The sequence below is a fragment of the Haliotis rubra genome, unplaced genomic scaffold, assembly GCF_003918875.1.
Source record: "Haliotis rubra isolate DU_JTF1 unplaced genomic scaffold, ASM391887v1 Scf167, whole genome shotgun sequence".
NCBI classification, from domain to species: Eukaryota; Metazoa; Mollusca; class Gastropoda; order Lepetellida; family Haliotidae; genus Haliotis; species Haliotis rubra.
In genome coordinates, this window is record NW_025765636.1 from 1,639,913 (window position 1) to 1,655,486 (window position 15,574).

General features: G+C 39.5%; 1 protein-coding gene across 2 annotated transcripts in view; it reads left to right on the top strand.

Moving 5' to 3' along the window:
* The window catches only part of LOC124272202, a 129,964-nt gene that overhangs the window by 26,904 nt on the left and 87,486 nt on the right, over positions 1 to 15,574 (top strand). The window contains exon 2 of one of the 2 annotated variants that reach the window (XM_046707356.1): positions 95 to 149. The exons of the other annotated variant lie outside the window; for it this stretch is intronic. Coding sequence (XP_046563312.1) covers positions 98 to 149 — 52 coding nt within the window. The 5' untranslated portion in view covers positions 95 to 97. The remainder of the gene's footprint in view (positions 1 to 94; positions 150 to 15,574) is intronic. 2 annotated transcript variants of the gene reach the window in all.

Consider the following 15,574-nt stretch of genomic DNA (forward strand, 5'->3'; position numbering starts at 1 on the left):
CATGACGACAGGTTTGTTTTCACAAATGTAGTCAGAATTCATGTTGGTATTTATATCTCAAATCAGTATTTGATGCATACAATGTCCGTTTCAGAATATGACGGGGATATTTCTTCTTCTACTTGCGACCCTTCCTGTTGCATGCGAAGGTAACCACTATTTCATATTCATCATATTTCATATAATTCTCCACCTCAGTTAGATGACGGTTTGATAGTGGTGTTTCAGTGTGAGCTCAGCCTTCTAATACACAACTTGGAGGCACAACGAATTTGAAACCAGACAAGTACGGATGTGTAACTCAGTGTAATGTCGTGTAATGTTGGATATGGAAACAGGCATCAACAAAAGATACCTGTAGTTCTCGTCATGTCGATGATTTCAATCACATCTCACACCTTCTCCCACAGGACGAGTAAACCTGACAGGGTCCTCCACTACTGCAGTCGCTGGCCAACCATTCACCTTCACCTGCAGTGATGATTACGGAAGGTATTATTACGCCATCTGGACCGCACAGCTACAAAACGGAACGTCTTCATTCAGAGTGAGATCATACACTGATGACGAATGCAGATATTTTTTCAACCGGCCGGATATCTATAACTTCAGATGTCCACGAGACGGACCATTCGCTTTGACAATTCTTGACGTCGAATACCGCACACATCAGAATTCGAACTGGACATGTTTATCCGAACCTTTTTTTGAGAGGAGCAACACGGTAGTCCTAGATGTCAATGGTAAGTGTCATACCAATCACGGATAGAGATATTATGTTGATGCAATGTTCAATGGAGTACCGAAAAATATTTGGCAGGTTTTATTGCTTTGATAAATCTTCTATTGCGCACAAATAACTATTTCCGGGTTAGAGTTAAATATGTATACATCTTCATCTTCAGGCACCGTTTAATCCTATTTCGTCTAATATTCGCATTCATTTGAAACGACCTCATGTAACTGGATGTGTTTATTAACTGAATTTCACATTATGGAGTTTCTTTTGTAATAATATACATAACTGGAACATAAGGAAATGTAAAACCTCTTTGTTGCATTAAATAACATAGATGCTGATTTTTGCAAACTTGGAAACTTCCATTGCCCTTAAAGGGGCACTGATCTCCCAGTGAGTAAAATGTTAGGATTAGAAGTCTATGTACGTTCTTAACTTCGTTGGCTTATAATCTCAGCATAATAATCTTTCATTATGTTTGAATGCACTTGGAACTTTCTTAAAGGTTTACGTGATCTGCCAAATACAGGAACAGATTTGTTAGTGAAATTGTAAAGTGATTGTAATATCTAGGCCGATTTTATTTTATGAATAGCCGATGTGGATCACATTTTCCACAATCACGCCTCTAACGAGAAGGTTTGTTTAACACTTAGTGTTGTCTTTCTGGCATCAAAGAACTTCCCAACGATGACGTAAATGAAGTGTGGTGAATCTATTCTAATATCGAAAATATAACCGCCAAAAGCTTTCAGATTTCATTTTCAGGTAGTGATGAGTTTCGAGGGCTATGTCTGTTAATATCCACATTTGTGTGACAATATTCCACCAATTTAAAGCTGACACAAAACTCGTGATAGTTTCTCCCCTGGTCATGTAGCCTATTTTATCACATTGGCATTAAGTTGTATTGTACATTGGCGTGTCAGCTGAGACACATGGCAACTATTTATTTTCAATATGACCATGATTCTTCAGAATAATCATTTAGCTCGAGACTTCATGAAAATCAGGCAAGAACCGTCAGGGATGTTTCGAAATAATGTCATCCAATGGGCATGCACCGTTATTTTTGTCTGTTTGTTAAGGTTGAAGAACTATATTGACACGGTCCATTTGACATACATATATGCGTATACATATTGTCTCAAACAGATAGGTCAGTGCCCCCTTAAGCTTAGGTAGGCAGATTCACCAACATTGTGACGAACGAAAACTTTCATACAAGGTGAAGTAAAAGTAAAGTCAGTATTTTATGTTCTTCCAAAGTGCCACTGAAGACGATCAACTTGTTGACTTCCACAACACATGTGCTAAATCTGACTGAAGGCGACACGATGTTGTTGGTGTGTGAGACAAACCCGACCAAACCACCGTCCAACATAACGTGGATGAAGGATGACGACATTATAACAACTGGCGCCTCTTCATCAACTCGTGAAGCCGGAGGACTTACTGTTACTGTGGGTCGTCTTTCAGTGGAAGTCACAAGAGAGTTCCATATGAAGAGAATGTATTGTGTTGGATTCTACGAAGGAACCATCCTGAGAACGAACACGGCTCTGCTTCACGTCGATGGTAACAATAAAGACATTTAACTTTCTTCAATTTTGTGCCGTCAATTCTGTCGTAAAACCAGAAATAGTCTTTTCCATCTTGGTTTTGAAAGTTATTTTTCTAGGATAATTAATGTTATTGTAACCCCAATTGTCAAAATTGTTTGTACTTGCAATGAGAGAATTCACGAATGTGACATGTGTCACATGAAACAAAAAAGTTACTGTAAATAAAGGTGATGTTCTAATACGTGCTCTGTATCATGTCACCTGTGGTAACGTCGCCACAGTTCACAATACAAAGTAACTTTTGGTGTATTTCTGTGACCATTCCATTCCTGGTGATAACCACTGCTTTTTCGCCTCTTGCGTGCAAATCTTATTGATTGATGATGACGAATAGAAAGGAACATAACAGTATAACATGCAATGTCCTTTTCCGTGGAACTTTCAGGGTCAACGTTCAGTGCTGGTGTTGGCGTTGGCTTTGGCGTTGGCGTTGGCGTTGGCGTTGGCGTTTGCGTTGTGACAATATGCCTTGGTCTTGTAGCAGCTGCAGTGTGTCGGAAAAGCCACGACCCAAAAGACTCGGACAACAGAGTGAGTAATTCTATTTGATATTTTTGTTTGTGGTAGTCAATGCCCACCATTGTGTACCTACAATGATTGATAATTGGTCAGTGACGTCATGCAACAGCCATTGTGACGTCATGCGCATTTACATTAATTATAACGTTATAAACAGACATTAAGCAGTAGCTCCCGTCTTTGTGCTGTGATGAAACACTGCATCCCAAAATTATTTTTTCTATATATTTAATGAATATCCATATATTTCAATAAATGTTTCTTCTGTTGTTGTTGCAGTAGTGCAGCTCCACCCCAGTCTGGTAAGTAGGCATGCTTACACCTCGTAAATGTTTGTATTCCAACATGTCACCTTCATTTCAATTGTCATAGAGTCATTTTATATTGTAGTGGTAATCTCACATGATACGTAGTTCATTTGTTGACATTCTATATTATGTACATGCTCAAACCTCAGTGGGGTACGTAATGAGCCTTTGTAAATGATTTCTAGGACATTACAATCTCGCAGAGAAAATAAACGGTTCCTCAGAGTGATGAACAACGATAATGTAATTCTTATATTTCTTGATCATAAATCCTGAGTTTTGGTGTTTTACAGATGACGGACACAACACAAATATGTACGAGAGCATGGACCACAGCGCAAGAGAAAGAAAAGACACAGCCTATGAGGAGTTACATATGCAGGTGTATGAAAACACTGTTTTTCAGCCGATAGGTTCTCTTGACCATGTTATTAGAGAAGATGTCTGATAACTTCTTTTGCTTTATATATCATATGTACAATTCTTGTGTCCTCTGCGATATTGATACCATATCGAAGAGTTCACTTCAAAGTGAAAAATAGCATTATTGTCTGCTTTCATTGTGTGTGACTGTAGGTCAAATAAGCTCAAGCCTCGGTTTTCTTGCTCCTGTGCCGGAGAAGTAAGTCATTTTCTGACTTTCCTCTGAATTTCTATCTATCCACGTGACTTTCATTACCCCGATGTTTCCAGTGTAACTGCATTTTCAAAATCGTCTGTGAAACAACAAGACAAGGAAAGAAATACACAATGCCATTTTAGAAAGTGGTCAAATGTAACATATGTTATATTTGGGATTACACTTTCTCAGTAAAGTACAGGTTCTAGTACTTTTTTGTGGTTGAGTCCCATCTGGGATTCGAAACCACACCCTCAGAGTCAGGCACCTAATCGCCAGCACACAAAGTCAGACGCCTAGACCGCTCAGCCACCGCGGCTTCCACAAAATGGAAGTTGGACAACTGGTAGTCTAGACTGCTGACTTTGTGTACCCCTCTGATCAGTGTTACTTGGCACGGATTCCACCTAATTAGGTGCCAGACTCTGAGGGTGTGATTTCGAATATGTTACAAGGCAAGGAAACTTCTACTTTGAATTCCAGATCCTAGCCATTATGATGGTACATGTGGTGTATACATTCAGATTTATCAACGCCTCTTCTACAAAGCTCATCAAGATTCGTTGTTTTGCATGCATTCATCCCCATGGTCTGCTGTCACGTATGGAATCCTAGAAGGGGCACTGTTGTACACAGCCAAAGTGACACACTTGACCAAAGTGCGAAAATGCGACATTTTTGCCTTTTACCGCTATGTCACATTGTCGCGCTTTGATTAATATTTTTTTATTCATCCAAAAGGCGACAATGCGACATAGCGACAATTTTCAAGGTGAAAATATGTCGCCTCATTGCTGCCTCATCTAAGATGTGTAGGAAAACCTTAAAATAGGCGACAAAGCGACAATGTCCCTTCTATGGATTTCCCATCAGGACCAGAAAGATGAAACTTTGTATGTGATACCAACTATTATGTATAGCATTGATCTTTATCACAATGTATTGTTTCCATTTTCAATCAGATTTGACATTTGAGTTTTGCGTTTCCTCTTTTCATAGTTTTACGTCACATTCGACAAGGCCTTAAAGCTGAAACGGTTGTTTGTTAAATGTTAAACCTCAGGATCTGTTTGGATCAGATTATTCTGTGACATACAGTGCATGCAACATCCCGGGGTGAACGGATGTTAATACCAACGCATGTGACACAAGGTATATATTCTGACCGTGTTGTCCCTGGGTATTTTCATTATGTATCATAATGTTATGAAATTATTAGTTTGATAGATTGTTACTTTTCTGCATTTATCACTATACAGACAGTCAGGTAGACAGACAGTATTTTTTCAGTAAAGAGGCCGTCAGCCCATCATACAGGCAAATGAAATAATGATTGTATTTAATGAGAGTACGCAGTTTGACTTTGCAGCTCTACATCCTGGAATTAATCAATTTCTGTACATGATAGAGGTATAAGCCAACGTTTTATATAACACCATCATTTTTGTTTTGCAAAAGATTTACAATTGAATGATAGGTATATGGTTCTTTAGTAAACGTTGTTATGTATTTAGTTCTAGTTACGATTGCCAAATAATTATTTCATGTGACCTTTGAATCTGACACAGCTTCATTCCCCTTTTGATTATCTGGTTTACCTTGTTTAGCTGTCCATTGTGTCATAGCAAAGTACATAATTTGGGTCCTAGTATCTAGTTATGTGTATGTTATTAGTTTTGAACATGTTTGGAGATTTATGGCAACTACATTGTGGCTATTTTTCCTGTTTAGAGAAATCATACTTGTGGATCTGAATGTTTTTCACGAGGTATTGTTAAACCAGTTTCAATTCTAGCTCGACAATGCATGTGACTGTAGGTAGAAATGAGGCTGTGGTTGAGTGGATGTGCCCAGTAATAGTGGTAGGTTTTCATGCGAACTCGTTTGTGATGTTCGTGTAAAACATGCCTGACTGACACAACATAAGCGATAGGTTTAAAAAAGCATGCAAACAGCGAGTAACATCATTGTGCTCAAGGTGCACAAAATCCAAAATCTAACTCCACGACCCCCTCCCCCACCTCTAATTTTTAAGCATAATTTTTTAAAATACATATATGCACAAATTGCTAACCCCTCTAGTTCATGTGTACAAAATTGATGACCTCCTACCTCCCCAGATCAAAATGGGTGACAACCCACCCCCCAAATTCATCATCACCCCCAAGTCACAAATTACGAACATTTTATTTATAATTCTTTAAGTAACCTTAATTTTATGCAATTCTTTTGTTGTGCACAGTCACTTTTTCCGTGTGAAAATGACTGTGAGTTTTGCTCATAAGATCACGCAAGCGTATCCATTTCAGTATATGGACTTTTCATACCCTCATTTCCTGATGAATTCCTTTCTGTCTCAGTTTTAGCTCTATGGAACAGTGTCCTGTACATTTCATATACTAGAATAAATTACAAAGTTCATCTTGGATATGTGTTTTCGTCAGTATGGCGACATTCACGGCCTCTTGTGGTGATCATCTCTCCCGGATCCAGTGTTCTGGCTTCTACAAAAGTACTCGGATAGCATCTAAATCTCTGACCCTGTTCTGTATCGCAAAGGAAGAGACATCTGTATCGGGTGATTGAGATCTTGTTGCATGTTTGGAAGAACATGTTACAGTCTAATGCCAATTTCTGTTTTGGAGCTAGATGTTGAAATTCGTGCAATGTGTGAAGGTGATCAATTGTGTCTGAGCAATCAGGATAACCCTTTACATTTACATAGGTTTACGTCATCCAATTTTAGAGAGGTGATTTAAACAACACGAATCTTACTGGGACTGCCAATTTTCCTACCTTTATCTTCCTTTAATCTATTGGAAACCATGATGTACACTATTTATCCTTTATACGCCCATTGGACATTCCGCGACCGAAGGAGCCCAACTCCCCATGATAGCTTCAGAAACTGACATCCATGTACATGAATATTAGTTTAATTATGTTATATATGTCAAACTGCATGTTGTTATCAATATTGTCAAAGTGTTCGCAAGACATATACAAGGGTGTTGTCCGTTTACCCACTAACCCATTATATACACGGGGCGGTGGGTAGCCTAGTGGTTAAAGCGTTCGCTTGGCACGCCGAAGACCCGGGTTCGATTCCCCACGTGGGAACAATGTGTTAAGCCCATTTCTGGTGTCCCCCGCCGTGATATTGCTGGAATATTGCTAAGAGCGGCGTAAAACTAAACTCATTAACTCACTCATTATATACGCAAGATGGTCGACACTCACCATTACCACATTTGATATGAATTACACGTAAATGTCACATTATTATGTTGTCGTTAGGCGCTTAACGGTTTACGCATTTGTGGCCCTACTACGCTTCCGTAGTACTAAACCCTAACTTGAAACTCTACATATTACTGTAAGAGACAGTTATCATGAACATAGAACCGTTCATAGAGAACCGTTCTCTGTCAAGTTTGTGCAGGAGGCGGTGAGCGTGTAAACGTATGAAGTAATATCCGTTACATGTTCAACACGAATGGCGTTATGAATTAGCTTCACAATATCATCTGCGACTGAATATCTTCGATATTCACTGCGCGATCAAAGGTAACAAGAGTTTTTAAAACTCCCAGCGTTGTTGAGTGAGTGACTCAACATGGATTTATGCATAAACACCATACAGGGCATTGATTAGATTCATGTTCCCAAAGGAAAGACCAGCACGAACAAACACAGGCGTTCACTACACGCTCTCGCTTTATGAGATATATGACGACAGATGGTTGTTGTCACAACATGTACTCGGTGAGTGTTCAATAGCAAAAAACAGTCAGTAGTTTACAAACTAAATTAAAAGAGCAAGGTTTCTTTTTATCCACTATTATGTATCATTTAGCATGTGTTAAGTTGTAGAAACGCTACACTTCAAAGAGTAAATAAGCACAAGAACTTCCATTTGTTTTCCGTTGTCAGATCCCATAATGCCAATGTCATCGCTGGGCGTGGGACGTGGAGTGACTGAAAAGCAAATCAGCTCGGAATACTTTCTGTGTTTCAAAGACAGCTATTTAACATTAATGCCTGTTGTAAATCACATAATGCCAGTGTCGTCGCTGGGCGTGGGACGTGAAGTGACTGAAAAGCAAATCAGTTAAGAATAGAAGTTGTGTTTCAAAGACAGGTATTTAACATGAAAGACTAGTGTAAATTTTGCAGTAATGACTTTTTAATAACGATCGAAATGGGTGGACCAATATGAATAATATGCCTATGAGTATGAAGTCAAGTACATGTAATGCCTTGCAAATGGTATTATGGATAAATATAACTTGACAAACGTTCAGCCATTATTTGGGTTGTGGGGTAGCCAAGTGGTTAAAGTGTTCACTCGTCACGCCGAAGACCCGGGCTCGATTCCCCAAATGGTTACAATGTGTGAAACCCATTTCAGGTGTCCCCCGCCGTGATATTGCCGGAATATTGCTAAAAGCGGGTAAAACTAAACTCACCCACTCACTTCATTATAACCAACACGTCCAAGTATTTCTAGACTAATGCTTAGTCACTCAATACATATAATTGTGATAGTAACAAACAAGCCCATTTAAATTGAAAAGGAGCCCCAGGGAGACCAGAGATTACCTGAGGAAATCTAGACTTGCTTTATTTAGGGCTTTAGCACTACAGAGAGAGCTTGGCAGAAGGGAAAATAATGTGGTTCAGGGACTGTGAGACAGACTGATGTATTTCATGCAGCCCCGACTATTTTGCCGTCGCCCATGTCCGTGTATGAACCATGCAGAGACACATACAAATTGCATGTTACAATAATGTTAGTAAAAGCTGATATCATCTAAATGCGTTTTCATACAAGATTAAAGAGTTACAATGCCTTTAAGGAGATATGCAAATAAACGATAAGAAGGAATCCCGTAGCATGCTGTTACCCTGTAATCAATGAATGAGTGAGTGAGTGTGCTTTGCGCCGCTTTTTGTCATATTCCAGCAATATCTCGGGGGTGGCCTCACACATTATGCAAATATGGGAAATTGAACCCGGATCAACGAGCGAACGCTTTAACCACTAGCCAAGCAACGAGGACACGTGACAAGAACATAATTTGTTAAACATCAAGCACATACCTATGGTTGTTTCATATATGGACACAGCAGATAATTTCATATATGCTTTCATTCGGAAAGTGAAGTATGTGTATATATAACATTTTATTTTCTAGCATTACAATTGAAAAACATAGTTTTATTACTTCCTTTTTAAAACTGTTTATTAAGAGAGAATACAATGCAACCATTCTGAATAACACATATAAGATTCAGATTTAAGATTCACAAATCGTAATCGAGACGGGAAGCTATATGAGGACCATAGGAGAACACATAACTTGTCAGTTGACACGATTTATCATGAATGAAGATCTTACCGGACCCGAGCAGCGCAAGCTCGAAGGGCCCGCCAACTGGTCTTGTATAAGATAGTTGAGGCGTCATGGGTGACCAGCGGGGTCATGCATCCTCATTAAGAATGGGGATGGGCCGGCGAGAAAGGTGAAGTGTGCGAGTCTACTAAACTCAAGGTGGTGATTAATCTGAGTCAAGACAAATGAATACTATTACAGTCATGAGATAACTTGTTAGGATTACCAATAATGCCCTTGCACGATCTCATGAAAAGTTACTGTCGATAGTCATCATGCCTCCATGCTTTACATATGTTAACATCAGTATAACTGTGCATAAAACTGTGTTGTTTACAGTAACATTGCGCTTTTGCAGAGATTCACATGTGATGCAAAAGAACAATGTATATGATTTAGATAAATATGATAATATGCCCTCATGAAGTTGTCAATGCCTCCCTTAACGTCTTCAGTCAGTGACACGCACCGCCAGATGTTAACGGTGAACGCGCTGTGAATGTTGTGAAGCACGTGCACGTGAGTGTGTGGGATGCACGAGAAGTGTGTCCGTGCTCTACATGCTAGGTAACGGGTCTGTCTACTACAGATAGACAACACGTACTTACAATAGATCGTCCATACAGGTAAACTGTGAGCTTCCTCCGATAATAACGAGTTCCAGTGCACCAACTTGATTTTTATGCATACTATGATTTTGCTTGCTTGGTACCTCACTTTCATTAAAATACACATAGGAATACACATTTGTTTGCAGCTCTAACCAGGTGTAATCTTGAATACAAGTGGACGTTGCTTTGCATAGCATTGACTACATGCATAATACATTGTGTAGTATATGTGCAACATATACAGTATTGCAGTATACATATTACAGTAAAGGCTGGGCGGAAGGGGAAATAATATCGGTCTGTGACTGTGATACAGACTGGGATGGTAAGGTGAAAACCAACAATTTGGAAAACAGACCATTGTTTGGGTCTTCAAATTGTAAATATGATTGAAATAGCTTAACCTAGATTTCGATATCCTTCGAATGCACATTGGTTGAAAACTCGAAAATATACATTTATCCCGAGACAAGAACGAATGTTTACATATAATTCAAAAGTATGACAGCACGCGTATCCATTTTGTCTTTTGTCTTCTACCCGTCCCTACTAGACGAACAACTGGTCTCTGAAATGAACATATTTTACAGAAAAAAAGTTCATAGTAAAAAAGAGAAATATAATAAAAAGGAGCCCTGAGACATTCTTGAAGCTGTGGAAATCTAGACTTGCCACATTTTCTAGACTTGCGTGGACTTGGATATATTTGCTTCAGGGTCTGTATGACAGACTAGGTCCCTACATACGCTCAATCATAAGTGTCTCCAGGTCACGGAGAATCATTGGTGTAGGGGCTCGCATTGAAATTCTCGTGCGTTTGCATGTGTTGTTGACGCGGCATGGACGCCTTGTAACATCACTATTTGATTGTGATTCACAAACACATGGTCATGATATGGACGGAATCATGCCACGGATTAACAGATATTTATCATGAAAACAGGTTTTTATGTAGGTGGCTTGAAACTTGCTTTTACAAAGGTCAATAGATTCGATCACAATACTTTTCGTTTTACAACTTCTTTTCTCTTAACATGCTGACCTCAAAACTGATTTAAATTCTAATCGCTGATTAAAGAGTAAGACAAGAAATAGTGTGCCAAATTATCGTTACCATGACAACCCTGTGATATTTCACCTTATGTAAGAGAGTAATAAATACGATGCTAGGTATGGCAGTACTACTGCAGTTTATTTTAATAAGTTGCTTCTACGCTATCACTAATCACTGGGTATATATACAATTATATGTGTGATGGAGGAGATCTTGCTTCGCTAGTTTTCTAAATAATCTGAATACATGTATGTAGCGTGAAACCGGCAGATACCTATAGAAGAAAGTATTTGCCCTATCTGTAACAACGATGTCCCTTGTATATAGAATGGATATAATACGGGGATGAATGGCATGTATTTTTATCTTGGCCCGTTTATGAAGATAAATACTGCCATCTTTCACAATAATTTCTCTGGATATCAGATTGAGGGTACTTGTTAATCATAACCCGTATTTCAATTATTGTATTTATACAGTAACATTCTTCAAACGTTCTCCACATACGTCCGTCAGATACATCGCGCACTACCTCTTTCTCTTTTGATCTCTCAAACGACTGTTACAAGTTCGGAGAATCCCGGTCAATGTTGAAACGTCTTAAGACTATACCCTACTATTCAGAAGGACAGCGATACACTTGTCTCCAATGTTGTAGAAGACACTCCACTTACTTAGGAGATGAGATGTTGCATTCATGTCGGATTCAATGTTTTCGGCCCCTATCAGTTGTGAACTTGAACATGCAAGGTCTGCGTCTATGTCAGACTAATGGTCTACGAGTTGTTTAGCAGCAATGGGGCGTAATAGTCATATAGGCCTGCTCCAAGCAACGGAATATAAATCTTTTGAGAAGGATTTCTCCGACTGGTAAAGGTACAGCAATGCAACATCACGAAAAATCATTTTTTTCACTATTTTTCATTTCATGTCTCACAGAATATATAATTTGATGGGCGAGAGTTTTTAATATCGTTCTAACTTAGTCGAATTAAGTCAAAATGAGCTGAAATTTGCGTCATGATGCTTATAAACATACACTCATTCATTTACAACCTCCAAAACATGAATTCTGAGCGAAATTAAACAATCGCGCCCATGGGCGAGATTTTTTAATATCGCCCTAAGTTAGTCGAATTAAGTCAAAATGAGTTGAATTTTGTGTCATGATGCTTATAAACATACACTCAATCATTTACAACCTCCAAAAACATGAATTCTGAGGAAACTTAAACATTCTCGCCCATGGGTCACTGTTCGCCCATGGGCCGGCCCATGGGCGAGCGAGTTTAAATCTAAAGTTTTCACACTTTTTTTTCCATTTTTTCATCCTTGGCATATATTCATAACAACTGCATGTTTAATTTGGTCAACTCACTTGTCAGAAAGTGCCCACTGTGCGGAGAGTTTCTGGACTTTTGTGAGTCCAGAATTTAAGTTGTGACGTGTTTCAGACAATAACTAACGAGTGACGGGGAATGTCAAATTATCTTTCCCTCGTTATATTAATGATGTAATTCCCTCGGCAAGGCTCGAGAATTCCGTAAAATATATATATATATATATATAACTCGGGAAAGACAAGGCTCGAGAATTACATAATTGATATAACTCGGGAAAGATAGGGATCTGTCATTCCCCGTTACGAGTTGGTTATTGTTTTCCCACATAGCTAATGAATATAATTACTGCTCAAGTAATACATTCAATTGAAAATGAAATTAATAAGATGTATAAACTATTTAATGATCAATTTTGGCTATTTAATATAAGCAGATGCCAAGATTTCGGGATTGTTGGAACTGCCATAAAGTATAGTATTGAAGTACTGTGAATAGGTATGGAAGTATGTGTTTTGTCTTATCTGTAAACAAATATAATTTGGATACAAATATTTGAGCAGTGTACTCTCACACTGATTCACTGTGGGAAGGAAGCGTCTTGAGAGACTCATTGTTCTGTACTAGACCGTAGATACTCTTGAATGATCTGAGCCGTGGACTGAGTATTACCTTGGCACCAGGACACACAGAGATCGTATTAAGGCAAAGGTTCAGTGAAAATAAAGGCCATTCTTCCCTTGTAGCGAGACGAAAAGCAGAAAACAGGAAAAATACTGAAAATAACAAAAAAAGGAAATAATTTGTCTTCCTGTATATGATATTGTTTGATTTCTGGGGAATGGTATTTCTGTATGACTGACGTATACATGGCTAGGCTGTTTCAGGAAGTAAACGGATGGTCTACTTTCTTGTAACCGTATTCAGTGTTACAGATCAGAATCTTTCTGAGTAGTAGCTACGTTCTCAGATTCCTTGTGTTCATTTTGGTCCAGTCCTTCGCCTGTAGCCTCTGTGTACGATACTTCCGCTGAAGCTTGGAGGTTGGACTTGCGATTTTTTCGCCTCAGCCAGTAACAGAAACCGATGATGATAGCGATGTCGACGATGATGAAAAGGACGATGAGACCGATGACAAGGGGATTTGGCGATGGCTCTTTAAAATCGATTTTTTCTGGAGATGAAATCGTGACACCATCACATTGCAGCAGATGAATACTCGTTTCTTTAAACATTTACCACCATTATATCCTTACAAACCTGACCCGTAAAGATATGGGTTAGAAATGGTCTCCAGTAACCCATGCTTGTCGAAAAGGGCGACAAACAGGATCGGATGGTCAGGTTCGCTGACTGCGTTGACACATGTCATCGTATCCCAATTGCGGAGATCGATGCTCATGTTGTTGATCACTGGGATTGTCTAGTCCAGACTCACTTATTCCTTACATATAGCTGGAATTCTGCTGACTGGTGGCGTTAACCAACAACCAAACCAACCTTTTGGTTAAATCTGATCTGACCAAACTTTGGAATTACGTTTTTCATAAACTACTATTGTTTCCACTTTGGTTACTGGTTGCCAGAAACGTTGGCTTCATACAAATAAACCAAAGTACACAACCCAACTAAATCTACGAAAATGAAAATGCAATCCAGTGATTGTGAAATATGTCCGGAAATAAGGCGTTTGGATCAAGAACAAATATAGCCGTCACATAAAGTCCCTTTGCTATAAAGTTTGCCACCGGAGATACATGTTCACGACAAAACCCTTTCCACATTCTTAAGAAATCTCTGCTAAAAGCAGAGTCGATTGTGTTATATCGACAGACTGAGTAATAGTGGAAGCCTCTAAACCGGCATTCGCTGGGACTGGTAAATACCGGTCTCAAGGGCATGCCGGTTTAGGTAGACCCTATCCCTTTTCGACCTGAGAATGATCTTCCGTGTGCCGTAAAATACGACTGAACACCGGAAAAACAAACCAGTCTCATCACAGTTAAAGGCATCTTCAGGCGCATATTCATCAATCAAAGTTGGGAGGCGGAACTTCACTCTGATCTAAACTGGCACTTTCGCCGCTTACTTTGAACTGTTCGAGGTCGTATCGTGTCTTCCAACGTGCAGGCTATTTTCCATATTTGCTGTCTTCCGTTTTGTGCACAACCGCCATTAATTGAGTGAGTGAGTTTAGTTTAAGCCGAACTCAGCAATATTTCCAGCCATATGGCATTCTCTTCCCACAGAGGTTACTTGTCATATCTTCCTACGTAACCTCTGTTCTAATACGGCCCTTTCATGGTGTGAGCGTTCAAGACTCGTGATTGGAGGTAATCAGATTTAGTTGTGCAATCAGCGACGTTGTTTCAAAAGTGATCATTCGCAAGGCCACGGTAATTTCCGTATACTTCGAGAAAACTAAACCTCTTCCCCTGCGCGATGCGCAAACGTTTCTTCTAGACAGAACTCAGTCATGTTATGGAGGATCAGTGGTGTCTCCATCGCCCTCGTTGACAACGGACAAGCTAGCCATTAAACGTCTTGTGTGTAACATCAACACACGTCCCCGGTAGATGGGGGATATTTGTGGCCTCACATTTGCTTGTGTTAGTCAAGTTGAATCTAAGCCGATGTAACACGTTTTCTGATTGGATAGAAAGAAGGGAGATAATTCGTGTTGCGATCTTTTGCCGCTAGGGGATTTTACGAGAACCGGGAAATATGGCCGTATTAGAACAGAGGTTAGGTAGGAAGATATGACAAGTAACCTTTATGGGAAGAGAATGGCCATATGGCGGCGGTCTGTAAATACTAGAGTCTAGACTAGGTAATCCGGTGATCAACTGCAGTTGCGATACGATGCCGTGTCAACCAAGTCAGTAAACCTGACCACCCGATCCTGTTAGTCACCTCTTACGACAAGCAAAGGTTGCTTAAGACCAATTCGAACCCGGATCTTGACGTGATGAATGCATTATGTCATATTGCGATTGTAGCCCTATATACTACATAGTTGTTATTGAGATATCATGTTGTATACTTGCTTAAATGCCAATCCAGTACTCAAATGAATCAGTGAAGCCCATTTCTGGTGTCCCCCGCCGTGACATTACTGGAATATTGCTAACAACGGCGTAAAACAGTACTCATCACTCACTCAAACACCAACCCACCCACCCACCCACTCACTCACTCACTCTCTCACTCACTCACCCACTCACTCAAATGAATCAAATGTAAATTATTTCTAGGAGGTCCTTCCAAAATGTCTCCGAAAAAATAAAATGTCCCTCAGAGTGAGTAACCCCAAAGTTGTAACTCTTATATTTCTATTTATGCGCTCACATTTATTTCTCAGAA